Source organism: Microplitis mediator, chromosome 10 (genome assembly GCF_029852145.1).
Source record: "Microplitis mediator isolate UGA2020A chromosome 10, iyMicMedi2.1, whole genome shotgun sequence".
NCBI classification, from domain to species: domain Eukaryota; kingdom Metazoa; phylum Arthropoda; class Insecta; order Hymenoptera; family Braconidae; genus Microplitis; species Microplitis mediator.
In genome coordinates this window covers 3661022-3675659 of record NC_079978.1, presented here as the reverse complement: position 1 = coordinate 3675659, position 14638 = coordinate 3661022, and the positions used below count along the sequence as shown (strand labels likewise).

Genomic DNA, 14638 nt, shown 5'->3' with positions numbered 1-14638 from the left:
AGTATTTATTATTTAAATAATAATCATGACATTAAACTCTGTTAGAATAATATTAAGTCTTATTAATAATTCAATTCATCATCAGTAACAGCTAGCAGAAGAGAACTGGAGAGAGAACAACAATATTAATGGACACATGAGCTTCAAAACAAAGTAATAACAATTCGGAATTCGTGCTCGGGTCTTCTCGGTGGTAGTTTTGTTCATAAACCCGGTGGTGGTGCTGCCGTGGTGGGAAAAAGCCCGCGCGGGGGTGAAACCTCCAAGCGAGATATGCTGCGCGGTTACACGCGTTCACGTCGTGTTTCTGTCAGTAAGCGTTGGACTGCCACCTTGGTGCGATCCACAACGGGCCTACAGCACGTCACCACGTTGTCACATCGTTCGAAACTACGGACACGAGATTCAAATAATAAGTAAACAAAGTTTGTCGCTCGAAAGTTTATAATTTTTTTTTTTACGAGTCGGGGGATAATTTGAATCTAATGAAGTAAATAAATTTAAAATCTTCGTCACGGTCCATCCGAGGGCTTCCGCAGATTTACCTAAAAAATGAATTTGCGTGGGAGCTTGTTCATTTGGATGATCGCTGGGTTTATTGTCATCAGTTTAACAACCGACTCGAGTCTTGCTGATGGTAAGTTTAACTATCGTATGTTCAATCAAAGTCTTTCAACGAATTACTATTCTAGCAACCTGGTAGCACTTAATTCAAATCTCCGCGCTGATATCTTTCTCGGTAAACTCGAGGGGATTATTTATTCAGGTTTAAATGTATAAGTCCATATATATGTATGCTGATTCGTGGAGCGACTTTCGCGGTAGCTGCACGAAAATTAATGCTTTATGAAGATTCTTCTTGCATGTTAAAAGCCAGCTCGTCTCGAGTAAAAATAAAGTGGTAAAGAAAAAAAAATGGAATGAGGAATTGTTGAATTGCAAGCTCGGTGTGACGCTCAAGGGATGATATATTTAGTCGGGATGTGATCACACGCAACACTGAACATTCCCAGATCACAGTTTTTTATTTAGATTTTTTGCTCTTCATTAATGGCATTCATGATAAATTAATGCAGTGTCCTCATTACACAAATTGCTTTTTTTTAATTTATTTATTTAAATTTTTTTTTCAACCAGAGCTGATCGATTCGATAGCTTCTATTAGTAAATAATAAATATTAACAGTAGGTAAATAATTTATTTTTGCGTATCATTTTACATTGAAATGAAACCCGAGCCAATAATATTAAATTGCAAACCTACGCAAATATATGTAATTAAATATATATAATAATATATTATGTAGATATTTTGAATAAATTAAATGCATAAAATTTACCCAGTATGCATTTAATGTTATCAAAAATTTATTAATTGTGATAGAATAATGTCGACAGGAAAATTGATTCGATTCAATTAAAATACTATTAGAATTATAATTTATGGAATAATGATTGACGGCACTGGGACGACGAGTTTAAGTTATTCATACATTAATATCAAATTCTATTCTATAGAAACATATTCTGGCTAAAAATAATCCTCCTACAAAAGGTGAAAAAAAAACGTAATGAAAAAAGAAAAAGGCTTTTCCTCTTATTACTATTTCAGAGACCAATAACACAACCGGGTTTAATTAATTTTCCCCGAGCTCTGGGTTCTGTCAACCCACGCACCGACTATATTGACGTCATATCAAACAAAAATGACGGATAAAGTGTACGTTAACGTGCGGCTGATCATCAAAACACTATATAAATTCATATTAATAAAAAAAATCATTATCCGTGTACGGCATCAGAAACAAAAATAGCTTTTCAAAGGCTCCGTTGACGTAAAAATGTTTTACAAAACAATTTCCATGTATTCGAAGCCCGAGTTTATGTTTTATTTTAAATATATATACATGTGTATCTGTATGCACATCAAAGGAAAACGCAAAGAAAAATTTACAAGACAGAATACCCGAGATAATCGTCAACTTCCCCGAGGCAATTTTCCCACGAAATGTCATACTCTCTTTTATTAGCTGCTCTCTGATGTACAGAGACATGAACCCCAAGCTGCCAGCAGCAGCCGGATATTTGTGATCCTCGGAAATGACATCACTTGCTTCCACTGTTAGACAGCATAATTTCAAACAAATATGTTTGTTTATTATTCTCTTATTTTGCTTTTTTATTCGTATGCATCTCAGAGCAACAAATTAGCAATGAAATCCTAAAGGGCTTTTTCTTTTCTCTGTTATTATTATCATGTTTTCCTTTATTCCGTTACTTGCTTTAGCATTATTTTATTTTCCCTTGTTTATTTCATGTATATATACATATATATTTTCAGGTATATAAAGAAAATACTTTGCTAAACAACGTCAGTCGACAAAAGTATTTGGTTCGTTCCCTCACATATTTTAGTTGGCCAGTTTCACTGCAAAAATATGTACCCAGTGTATGAATCCTAAAGTTAAACGATAAAAGAAAACATTTTTTCTATTTACATTTCTCAGAAATAATAATGATAGTAAAGGCGAATAACGATTCCAATATAATATTCTTAATAATTATTAAAAACACAAAGTAAAGATAAGAATAAAGTATAAAAAAAATAAAATAAGACAACTTAAGTCGCTCGGTAAATTCAAATCGATCTTAGCATCTGATTAAAGTGGCTTTTATGCCAAGCCTCTATACTGTGCACATTGTAATATAACAAAGTCGTGGGTGTATTTACCGGTACCTCGATCATATATACTAATGTAGTTTAACAAGAAGTGATGTGAACATCGAGCTTTCTTTGCCTCTCAGCATCTGGAGCGCTGGTATATGATCATATCTCCTAAGCCCTAATTTGCATATCATCCTTTGTAAGTTGCGCGAGTTCTTACGCAACGCTTTTAATTCTCAAATAATAATTCAAATTTCGCGTTATGCCGGGAGTTAATTAAGCCGACGATGGGGATTTATAATAATTATGTTAAAACGTAACACCACTAGTACATTCTACTTAAGTAATTAATTTTTCTCTTTAATATTTTTACCCGGTATAAATGCGTGATTAAATTAATCTTTCTGCATTTCTTTTCGTCTTCTATTGTGTCTATTAAGAGTATCCTTTGACGTCGGAGCTTAATTCATCTCTTTGCTCGCGTCTTCCAGTCGTGCATGAAGCTCAAGGGATCTCGGTAATTCAGCGGGCCGACGGTGACAATGAAGCTTCAAGATCAACTGATGCTTTTCAGCTGTAGCTTACGGTAGCTGCGTTATATACCTAAAGCAAGACACCTTATAAAGTAAAAGAGAAAGAGCTGAAAGCAAAGCAGGCACGAGTACCGTCCATTAGCTTTTAGCGCTGACGTTGCCTCTGGCATTGCCCCCGTAATCCTCCTAGCAGTCGGATCCCGGTTCCCGGGTGTCCTCTATATTCTCCCTATTGCCTTCGGGAATTTCTCCGACATTCTCTCTACCCTTATACGATATCTGTATATATATATATAGATGTATATGTCTTCCAAAGCACCTACGCTTTGACCCGAGCCTAATCATTCGACAATTAGATTTGCATTGTTTGACGAGTCAACGTTAATTATCCAGTGCACCGGCTGTTTCTCTATTCGTCTCTGTCACTGGCTGGCTGGCTCACTCACTCATTTCCTCATCCTCTTTTTACTCCCCTCTGTTTCTTGTTATCTTCCTACGCTTCTTTATCTCTGGCAATCCCACTTTGTCTTCATAAATTCACGGTGTATTTTAGTCTGAACTTGTACCAGGTAAATTTTTTACGTGTTCTGTGGTATGTGATGTCTACAAAAAAAAGGTTAAAAAAGTATTGAAAAGGGCACCGGATGAAATAAAAATAAAATATAAAAAAATAATCTATTCAGTGGAGCCTTTGCTCTTCAACTCGACGACGCGGCTCTTCTTTGCTGAAATATTTTTGAATTATTCGCGACTGCCGTAGACGAGTAGTCTTTTAAGTGAAATTCTAGGCGAGCAATAGAAAAAGTGATGAAGGCAAACCCGGGTTATATATATATGCAACAGTGTAGCATCACTGGATACGCATCAGCCGTGAAAATATAACGAGAGATGAGCGAGTAGCGTTTTATTTAAAATTAATTCTTGATAGTAAACAAAAAAAAATGCCAGCAAATGAGGAAATGAAATTTTTTATGTCACGTAAGCCGGCCCTGGATTATTAACGTCATCGAGATACTTTTTTACCCATTATTAAAGTTGGATAACATTTTTTTGTAACTCGTAATGACACTTGGAAGTTGGGAGAAAAAGATAAGCAAGAAAATGTGGTTAAATTGTGGCATAGTTGTACGGTTAATTGCACTGCCGTCCGTTATGTGTATGCATAAATGCACTGCCAGTGGTGTACACTCTTTTGTTTTTCTTTCAGTTTCTGGTTGTACATTCGAGACGGTGCTTGAGTCATATTTCAGAGCAAAGGCCCGTTGGAGCGACGAAACTGGATGGAGCTGTAATTATTATACTGAGGAAAATCCCTAGGTCTCTGTTTCTACTTTACTCGGCACAGTTACGATACTACTCAGTTCGTTAAACAACTAAAGCGCATTTTACAAAATGTTTTAAATACGACGTCACATTATTCACTATTTAAATAAATTATAATTATAAATTTAGATTATTTAAATAGAGTGCTAATCTAGGGAAATGGGGATGTTGGGGATTAATTAGTCCGGCGAATGTCATTAGTTTATAAAAAGATAACATTTGTAATAAATAGCCTTTACTTTTTCTTTGTTATTAAAGTCCATTAGGTGGCCGTAAAAAATTTTAGTAAAAATCCCTGAAAATAAAACGAAAAAATTGTCTAACTTTTATAATAACCATAATATTTAAAATGAAATATTTTATTTTTGTAATTAAGGGCATTCAGACAGTGCTGCGACCCCATTTTTTAAAAACATTCAATCGGCTGTCATAACCGTATTAAAATTTTATTAATTTATCAAAAATAATTAAAAGAAAGAAAATGCAGAATGATATTGAAGTAAGCCAACGTCTAATAATTTTTGATTTTTTTTAAAAAACGATCCATAAAAAAAAAATATTTCAAAAAATTGCATCTATAGTTTTTTTAATTTTCTACAGGTACATATTTTTAGATCTTTTTTTTTTTTTTTATTAAATTGTTGAAAAAAAAATCTGAAAATTGTTAATTTCAAGATCATAATGCAGATGCAATTTTCCTTAGATCTAGATTTCTAAAAAAATTACTTACAGTTGCTATCAATTTGAAGTCAAACGAAATTTGGTAAAAATTCATTTTCCAAATTTCGTTTAACTCCCAATTGATATTAACTGTGTAATTTTTTTTTAAACCTACATCTCAGCGAAATCGTCCTTTTTTCAATCAATGCTTCAATCATTTTTTAATTAAGTAATAAAATTTTACTACAGTTATGACAGTCGTCATTGAATATTTTAAAAAAGTGGAGAGACACTGTCTGAGAACGCCCTTAAATATCCATTGATTGCTGGAAACTTTTCATCAGTAAAACTATAGTTTAAATTTGAATGTGAGTTAAACGAAGAAAAAAATTCCATTCCGTAAATTAAAAACCGCCCATGCAACTCAGCTTGCCCGATCAATGCCCGTCATACAATACCTATCAGTTACGCAAATCATTATTCATAAAATTATACAAAGTATCCTGATGTAATTAACGTAATACGTATATTTAACTGAACTGAGGAAAATGGATAGTGTTTGCAATTACGAGTGAGTATATAGCTCTAGAACATGGGTACCTATATAATTCCCTCGGGATCCATTTGTAGAGTTCCTATCGCGTAATACTCTCAGTACCGGTCGTGGGTAGCATCCAATATCCTGGCTCGCAAAAGCACTAATATTATACAATACGACTGATAGTTTTGCGATAACACGATACTCTGTAAAGAGCAACGTTCGTCATTTATCATCATCTCTCATATAACTCGATCTCCAGGTACAATAATTCTTGAATTACATCGTTATCTTTAACTTCCAGAGGCGAATAGTTACAGTAAAACTAAGTACGGATACAAGTGCACGTAATATTGCCCAGCGAAATGGCTCCAACTCGAAAATATGATAAAAACTACACAATAAAGTTATTTATTTCCCATTGAGTAAAGCAACGTAACTAAGAATTACCAGCTGACATTTATTTTTATTTCGTTAGCTTTTTTTTTAACCTCCGTCTTGTTTCATTTCCTAGCGTTATCTTCGCTCCGTTTCTTCCTGACCACTTTTCCTACCCTGGAACACTCACACACTCCAGAGGCAGCGGTCTCGGGAATATCGCCAGTGCGAGAATAACATTCAACCAGTGGCCGGCAGGGGAGTGCTAGAAACATCTCTATATCTGTATATATATAGATATATGTACAGAGACAGATATACACAATATACATCAGCAGTGTACTTCTGCAAATACACTTTAACACATAACGTACAATATGTTTCGGGTTGCAATTTCGTTACTTTTTCTCTCTCAATTTAATATCACCGAAACTTTACCATTAAAAGTTAAGAGAAGACTCTTTATTCACTCGTTAAAATAATAAATATTTAAAATAAATTTATTATTAGGGGAGGCAAAATGGAGTACTCACGGGAATACTAAGTTTTCGAGGACTGAAATACGCAAAATCTTTTTTTTAAATTCAAAGTGAATGGAAAAAATTTTCAGTTACCGTTAAAAAAAATAATTATTCGACTGACAATTGATTTTTGAAAAAGTATACCTGAGTCAAAAATCAAATTCTAGTATAGTCCTCAAAAGCCTCAATTCCTTTGATGTTTTATTTGCCGCCCAGAAAGTAACTTTACTCTAGTACTCAAAATCCTCAACGAAGGAAAGGTTATATTTCGGACTTTGAAAAATTTTATATGGAAAACGGAGGGGAGAGGATACGTCGAATGAGACTTTTGAAGTTCAAATTTATGTTTTGAATATTTTGAGGCACTAATCCAGATTATGTTATTTTGAGACTAAATTAGCATAATTTTCTATACTGCTGTCAATCTTAAAATTCTAAATTGATCCTCAAAAACCTCATTGAGAACTTTGAGACTTAACCCCAAATTTGTTTTTTGACTCAAGTAATAGAAAAAATTCAAAATAATGCTCAATTATATCTATAAAAGTGATTTTTGAATGTTTGAAAAACATTTAAAAAGAAAACTTATTTTCTTTATACAATTTTGGGGGCAACCCGTTCTGCCCCTCGTCCCTTTAAGCTGAAGTGTGAATAAGGATAATAAATAATAACTTTCTGAGGGTTAAATTCAAATTGTTTAAGGAAAGATCAAAGTGCTAATGCCGAAGTATGCCAACTATGGTGGCACAGTATATTCAGGCTCTTTGCCTCGGCATGTATAGCAACCCGGCAGTATATAGTGGGAAGAGTAAGCTAGGCCGCAGGAATCTCTTCAGTGATTTTACTCTGTTGAATTTTCTCTTGCTTCTATCCTCTATCCTTCCCCTATCCATCAGCCCTCTTATCCTACCGACTTCTATTCTCTCGAAGCTTCAGCTCCCGTTTCACTTTTCCTTCCAATAGAATTCACATCCAGCTTCTTATTCCTATTCTCGGTAACTCGTATTTCGTGATAAATACACTTTCGCCCACCAAATTGCTCGCTTTTCCTCTTTTGATACTTTAACGCCGCGCCCTCCGATTTGCCCTCTTTATTTTACAAACATCAGCCCTCTGCCGTATGCCCAAACAATCAATAAAATAAAATAGAGAATGGAGTAGACTTTACAATGGCGTGAATAATAATAATAAATAAATAAAAAACGTAAGCTGGAAAATATAATTGCCTATTCAGTGCTTAATCCATGACTATTTCTGACACGTTCGATCCGCGAATTTATATTCCCTGCACTAAATTTTAACTTTATATAAAATACAAATTATTATTATTATTATTAGTGAAGTTGTTGCTGTTGTTATTTTCGCTTGTAAACCATTGCTACTGAAATGTTTACACACAAATATAATTATTATTATTTTATAGGATGAAAATGATTCGTAAATAGTTGGTTGCATTATTCATACATACGCACGAACGCTGAATTATTACCGAACAAAATAACCAAACTAAAGTGTATACAGTAGAAATTAAAGTTATAACAACTTCGAGGGATTATTGGCAGGATTTTAAGTTGGTTATGACTGTGGTTTTTTTTTTTTTTTTTATCAAGCCACCGTAACTAGTTCTAGTCAACGAGAAATTCAACACGACGTTTCACTGTCGCAGTCGTAGTATAGGTTTATATATATATAGATTTGAGTGGTATACAACGAGGGTGGGTGGCAGCAGAGTTGTATATAGTTGATGCAGTAGGTGCGGGTATTGTTGTAGATGTACGATGGGATGTACGAACCCGATTGTACGAACGAACAGCAGCAGCAACTTGAAACGGATGAGGTGCTCGTACGATAGTTCGGGTGATTACACACCAACGGATCAAATCGTGAGGAAGAGGTAGTTGTACGCAAGCTATATAATTGCAATTAAAGATCGATCATTCTCATCAACTTTACTAACGAACCGTTTTCTTATACTTATTAAAACCGCTTATATTTTTTTTTTTATTCTTCCTACTTTTTATCGACAAAGAAGCCTTCAAATAAATGAGCAACTTTTTTTATTTAGTTCTCATTTTAATGAGGATAATTATCAAGTATATTTATTTGAGCGCTTTAAATGATCTGATATTTTGATGTGATGAGTCGTGGGTAAGATTGCTCGGGGTTAACTTGCCGAAACAATAATCAAGTGAGTTAGTGATTTCTGGTAGTATCTTCAAGTTGTTGTATTAATCATGATGTAATTCTTGGTAGCGGTGCTAGTCGAGAGAACAGTGAGTAAACTTTTGGTCTGTCACGCGATGCAAGCTATTTGTATTGTGTTAATATTATTATTATTATTATTATTATTATCAGTATTATTGTTGTTGTTATCGGTAAATGAAGGCAGAGAGTTTGAATTAAATTGTCAACGGTGTTTGAATTTACAGACTTAAATCTGGTGTTTGTTGTCGAAAAATTTTCTACAGCAAATATTCAGCAGTTGGAAAACTTTATTTTTTATTTATCGGTAAACAAGCCAAGAAATTTATCTCAGCTGAGAGGAATCTGGTGAATTGACAATTCAGTGATGGAAAAAACGTATCAATGACGCAGTTGCTTGAAAAATTGTCGTGTTAAAGTTACGGAAATAAAGTAGGATGAGAATTAAAAAAGCGTAGCAAAAAAAAAAAAAAAACAACGAGATACATCCGGGTACAAGCGTTATTAATCGTCCCGGGAGCAGTGTATCGTCATGCAAAAAAAAAAAAATACTTTCGTGGTTTTCTCGCATTCACGGTTTTTCCGTTGCGTGCGTTTCGCACCTCGTCATTATTACTATTGTTATTATTTTTATTTTCCCATTAAATAGAGCACACAAAATATTTTCAGTAATTTGTCAGCAGTATTTTTCCATGTCAGCTTGCGAAGTTAAATAGAGGACGTAAAAGTTTTATGATGAAAAAAAATTAGTCAGTTTATTTTTTATGAAAGTATTTTATCATTATCGGACTTTATATTATTATTATTATTATTGATAATAGTGAGATAGCATGAGGGTAAATGAAATTCATAATAAATGAGGTTTTTCAATTGATCGAGTCATTTTTTCTGACATGCAAACAAAATCGATTGTCTTAGCCAGCACACGGCAGTAATAAACTACGAAGCCAGTGAGCGCTTATGAAAACGTTCTATGTCTAGTCACAGGCTTCCGGTCTAGCCGTCAATAATACCCTGATTCATGACCGGTCCAGAGAAAATCATTTTCTTCCTCAGTATATAATATAACTAGAGTTATTTAGCACTGCCAAATAGTGATATATGTAAGACTCATGTTTAGTTACACTTTGGCACAAATAATATTCCTCAAGACATATATATATCACTTTCATAATTCAATAGAAAAATCCATCACCTCTTTTTCATTTTTTCTTTGAACTTCATACAATTTATTTATTTTCAACCATTAAAACTCTCCATTATAATTCTTTCTCGGTTGTTAAATTCTCAATAGACTCAATGAAATCCAAAGCTCGAGGAATTAAGAGTCGTGTTGTAATCCGTGATCGTAATTCGCGACCCGGGATTACCGGATCACCCGGTTCGTTTCATCCAATCTCCTTTAGCTCTTCTTCTTTACTTATCCTCTTCATACAACATTCTCTAGTTTCAATCACCCTCTTTTATTTTCACTCAATACTTGAGCCTTGCCATCTATCGTTTGTCTGTCGTCTGTCATCTGTCTACTCTCATCTATCGTTTATCATCTCCCCGTACTCTACTCGACGTAAATAAAATTAACAAAATTATCTGTCCAACACGAGCAGGAGCAGGAGCTAAAGCTCGGGCAAGAGACGAAACTCAGTCATTTAAAGCTCCGTAATATCAAACGTTTGGCGCCGAATGACTCCAGGATGTCATTTTGTCTCCTCTCAATTCATTAAACCATCAGATTTTATTTTACACATACACAAAGTCTAAGAAATTTTATCGACGGTATCCGAGCCCAGTGCGCATGAATGATTCAAACAGATTTTATATATATGTATGTTGAATGTGGGTATATATACATACATATATTCTTCAGAACAACCGCAGAAAATCCCAATGCTTTAAACTAACTCTTTCTACCCAATGTAAAATTGTTAACAACTTCTGAGGCAACATTCTTTTCATTCTATTGGATCATTTCAGATACTTGTACCTCTTTTACTATTTTAAAACTTATTTTTACTCCATACTTTTTTCATTTTTACTTATTTTAAAGTTGCACATCCACTTTGATGATGCGGTAGACGGTAGCTGTGGTAAAAGATGACGGAATATATTTTGAGTATAATGAGAGTCGCGTTACTTGATCATATTCAAAGGGGTTTACTCCCGTTGCGTGGCGCACACCTGGGTGCACACAATCTCCTTATAATATTAGACGGTCACGTAACATAATATCCTCATGTTTATTGATTCATTTCACTTTATTCATTATAAATAACCACGGATCCATTACACCCACGCAAGTGTTAATGACATCTATTATGCACTGAAAATATTCCGGAGTGAATAATAAATTTAAAATGGATACTCTTCATAAATAAAATATTATTATTATTATCATAAATGTCAAAACAAATAAAGCAGTTAATTCAGTAATTAAGTGATGAGTTTTGTAAGTCAAAGAGAAGCTGGTTTATTTATCAGCGTCGAGGAAAATTTACGCGAGGGCATGCACACAGAGAGGACAAGAGGGTAAGAAAGAGTAGAGAGAGAGCAAGTAAAGTCTGTTGAATTTTCAAGGGACCATGGAGTGACACCCTCTTGACTATTCGCCGGATCTGAGACACGTCCTCGAAATTACGTGACTCGGAGCTTCAGGCACGGGACTAACGAGGTAGCGGCACCTGATTAGGTTACTACCCAGAGTAAGGGAGACAGCCAGTGCACTAGAGACAGATACCAGCCCTCTGCAAGCTCGAACTACATACAACAGTGCAACACAGATCCGAAACTAACCCATTCCGACGTCCGCTTACATTATACGCTCCAATGAAATACATCCACCCTGCAAGAAGAGGAGTCTCAATAAATACCCGGCGAAAGATAATGATCAATTACAATGTAAATAAAATTTTTAGTGGCAATAAAAGCTGGCTCGTTGCTCGGTCGGATTATTTATAGCGGCGCATGCAGAACGATGAGGAAAATTCCAGCAAAGCGATACGCGAGGTGTTTGATTCCCAGCAGCGTGTATCGCACACTGGCGATCAGTATACAAAACGAGACCCAAGGCAATCAGTGTATAATTGCTTTGATCCAGCTAATACCTGGGCGTCGGGATAAGCTCGCTGTGGATACGAGGGCTGGCTGTCGACTATATCTATTTATATGGGTATAGATTTGGTGTCGATTGACCGGAAACCTATCGGGCCTCGTCAACGGATTTTGGCTCTGAAAGCCCGGCCACCAATTGGATTTAAATAAAGCTGAAGCCAAATCCGAAGACTTGTCTGCCGGCAATATTGTCCAGCTCTTTATTTTATTTAACACCTACCCTAGCGTGCCCAATAGACAGATAGACGTATGTGTATGCACAGTAGCCAGCAGCCAGCAGCCAGTCAGCCAGCTAGCTAGTGAGCATATATATGTAGATGCATAGATGGATGTATACATGGACGCGTGATAAATTGTTGGTTCTCTCGGTCCGGCAATCCGACGTACGACGTCCGGCGATTTATCCGATTATACAGCTGGTGGTTTGGGGGCTCGTCCTTCCGCAAATCGTGTCATAATCGGATGATATGTGCGGTGTAGCCGAAAGCATACCACAAATTCCATTATTCCATTTTGCACGCGACCACGATTGTCCCGGTGATTATCTCATTTTATAATCACAGAAACGTACTCCCCGATGGCAACAACACACTTGTTAACTTGCTCTAATTAACAAATTCTTAGACCACCCAATCTATGTTTCCCTCTTATGGCCACTACGCACGGCAATGCTTTCTTGATTTATGCCGTGTGATAAATGTTAATCTAGCTTGCGCAAATATATGTATATATACACATACGTATATGTGTGTTGTAGGTAAAGGGGCGCGACTCTGTCACAATGATATATTTTAAAAGTTTAAATAATTCTTATATATGACCGGCTGCCAGTTCAAGTACGCTACGCTCTATGAAAATCTATATGTATGTATATATATATATACCTGTTAGTCCATGCTGGCCAATCTCTTTCTCTCTTTCCACAGTACACGTCTATATATTTATAAAATATAATATGTTGGACTGGCCAAAGTTTTATAGTCCATTCAATATAAATTTATATATCTATATATATACATATATATGTATTTCGGAAAATAAAAATAAAAATATAATCCCCAATGATACGTTATTTAAAATATAAAAAAAAAATATGATTCACGGTGAAATGGGTTTTCAGTGCTTGAGTTTAAAAAGAAAATAAAAAAAGCTCAAGTTAAAAGTTTAATTAATTTTAAATCGATGATTATTTAACCTCAATATTAATATAACGAGCGTAGCCAGAATTATTAATACCCCGAACATTGTAAATGACTTTCGGAGCACCCTTGAGTGAACAAGTTTGAAATATATATCTATATACACATACATATTAGTATATTTAACTCGTTTGAAAGTTTCGAGTTGATTGAGTTTATACACTGAGCGTTATGTATATGTAGTGAATTATATTATATGAAATAATATTATACTGAGAGCAGGTACACGTGCTAATTAATAATTATCGATTGGTGATGGTTCGACGTCGCGTGGTGCCTGATTAATTTTACGTTAAATGAACCCATTTATTATTAAACTGACGAGCATGCACACAAGACTGTCAAGGAAATGGGTCGAGGCGGTGACCAAGTGGCTGGTCGGTCGTTTCTAATGACGCAGATCGATCTTCGACCACGGGAGACCGTCTGACCATTCGTTGAGGACGTTCACGAGTTACGTCGAGGTGCCGAGTACCCACACTCCCGCGACACACAATAATAATATACAGCTCGGTGCCCTATTCATCACTGCCTCACCCACCGCACAACTCAATCCTAAACTACATACAATTATTTGTTTTTCATCTTAATTGCTAATTCGCTAAACAACTCTCGCGCAAACTTTTTGATTGCTGTGTGCATGTGACTACTAATTAATAGTTTGTCAATGCGAGCTCTCTAGTGTTGTGAATTAACTATGACAGCTTTTAATTTATTTTATCCCCTGAAACTCTCTCTATCCACACCAATATCTATACATAAATCTCTATAAATATATATAAACACGTAGATACATATTGTGAACGCGGAACGGTCCGAATAATAAAACTCGCGACACATGAGGATCTGATCGATCGATCTGCAGTGTTGCGTGCCCGAACGATTCCTGACATGCATAATTCATAAACGACAATTTCCGTTCTCGTTTGCCGCACTCCAAGATCCCATAACCTTATTTTATTTTTTTTTTTTTATTTATTTTACCAGTGACTAAATTTCCAGGTCAATCTGCTGGGGGATAAAAAGGGGGAGACTCATTTGCTTTATCATTCTTTTTTGTCCAACTCGGTGAAAAGACATTTGTATTAATGGGAGCGGAGTTTTTTCTCTCGATTGTCGAATGTAAAACTGCCTACTGTAAGTTTTATATTACAAGTGTAGTCTTTGTTATTTTTTTTTTCTATTCTCTATTTTTTTTTTTTTATTTTTTTTGGTCCAAGAGCCGTTTGCCCGGTCATCATCTCGGCTCGGTGGTTTTTCGCAGAGTCAGTAGTTCTCTGTCGCTTGCTTGCTCTCTTTGTCCTGTATAATATTCCGGGGTTGAATCCACGGATGAGTGTGCGGGTGTGTGTGGGTGTGTGTACGCCAGTAGCGTGGATAGGAGGCAAGATATTGGCAGACAGCCATGTTGTTAACGCAGAGCAAACGTTGTGAGATGCTTTAGTCTCTCTAGTTGCTAGATGGTTGAGATAATCGTTCAATTGCTTTCTAGTATCTTTATACTCGATCGGA

At 35.4% G+C, this 14638-nt stretch overlaps 1 protein-coding gene across 1 annotated transcript in view; it reads left to right on the top strand.

The window, feature by feature from the left end:
• Positions 1-292: 292 nt before the first annotated feature.
• The window catches only part of LOC130675604 (uncharacterized), a 33284-nt gene continuing 18938 nt past the window's right edge, over positions 293-14638 (top strand). Inside the window, exon 1 of the mRNA XM_057481383.1 lies at positions 293-637. Coding sequence (XP_057337366.1) covers positions 553-637 — 85 coding nt within the window. The 5' untranslated portion in view covers positions 293-552. The remainder of the gene's footprint in view (positions 638-14638) is intronic.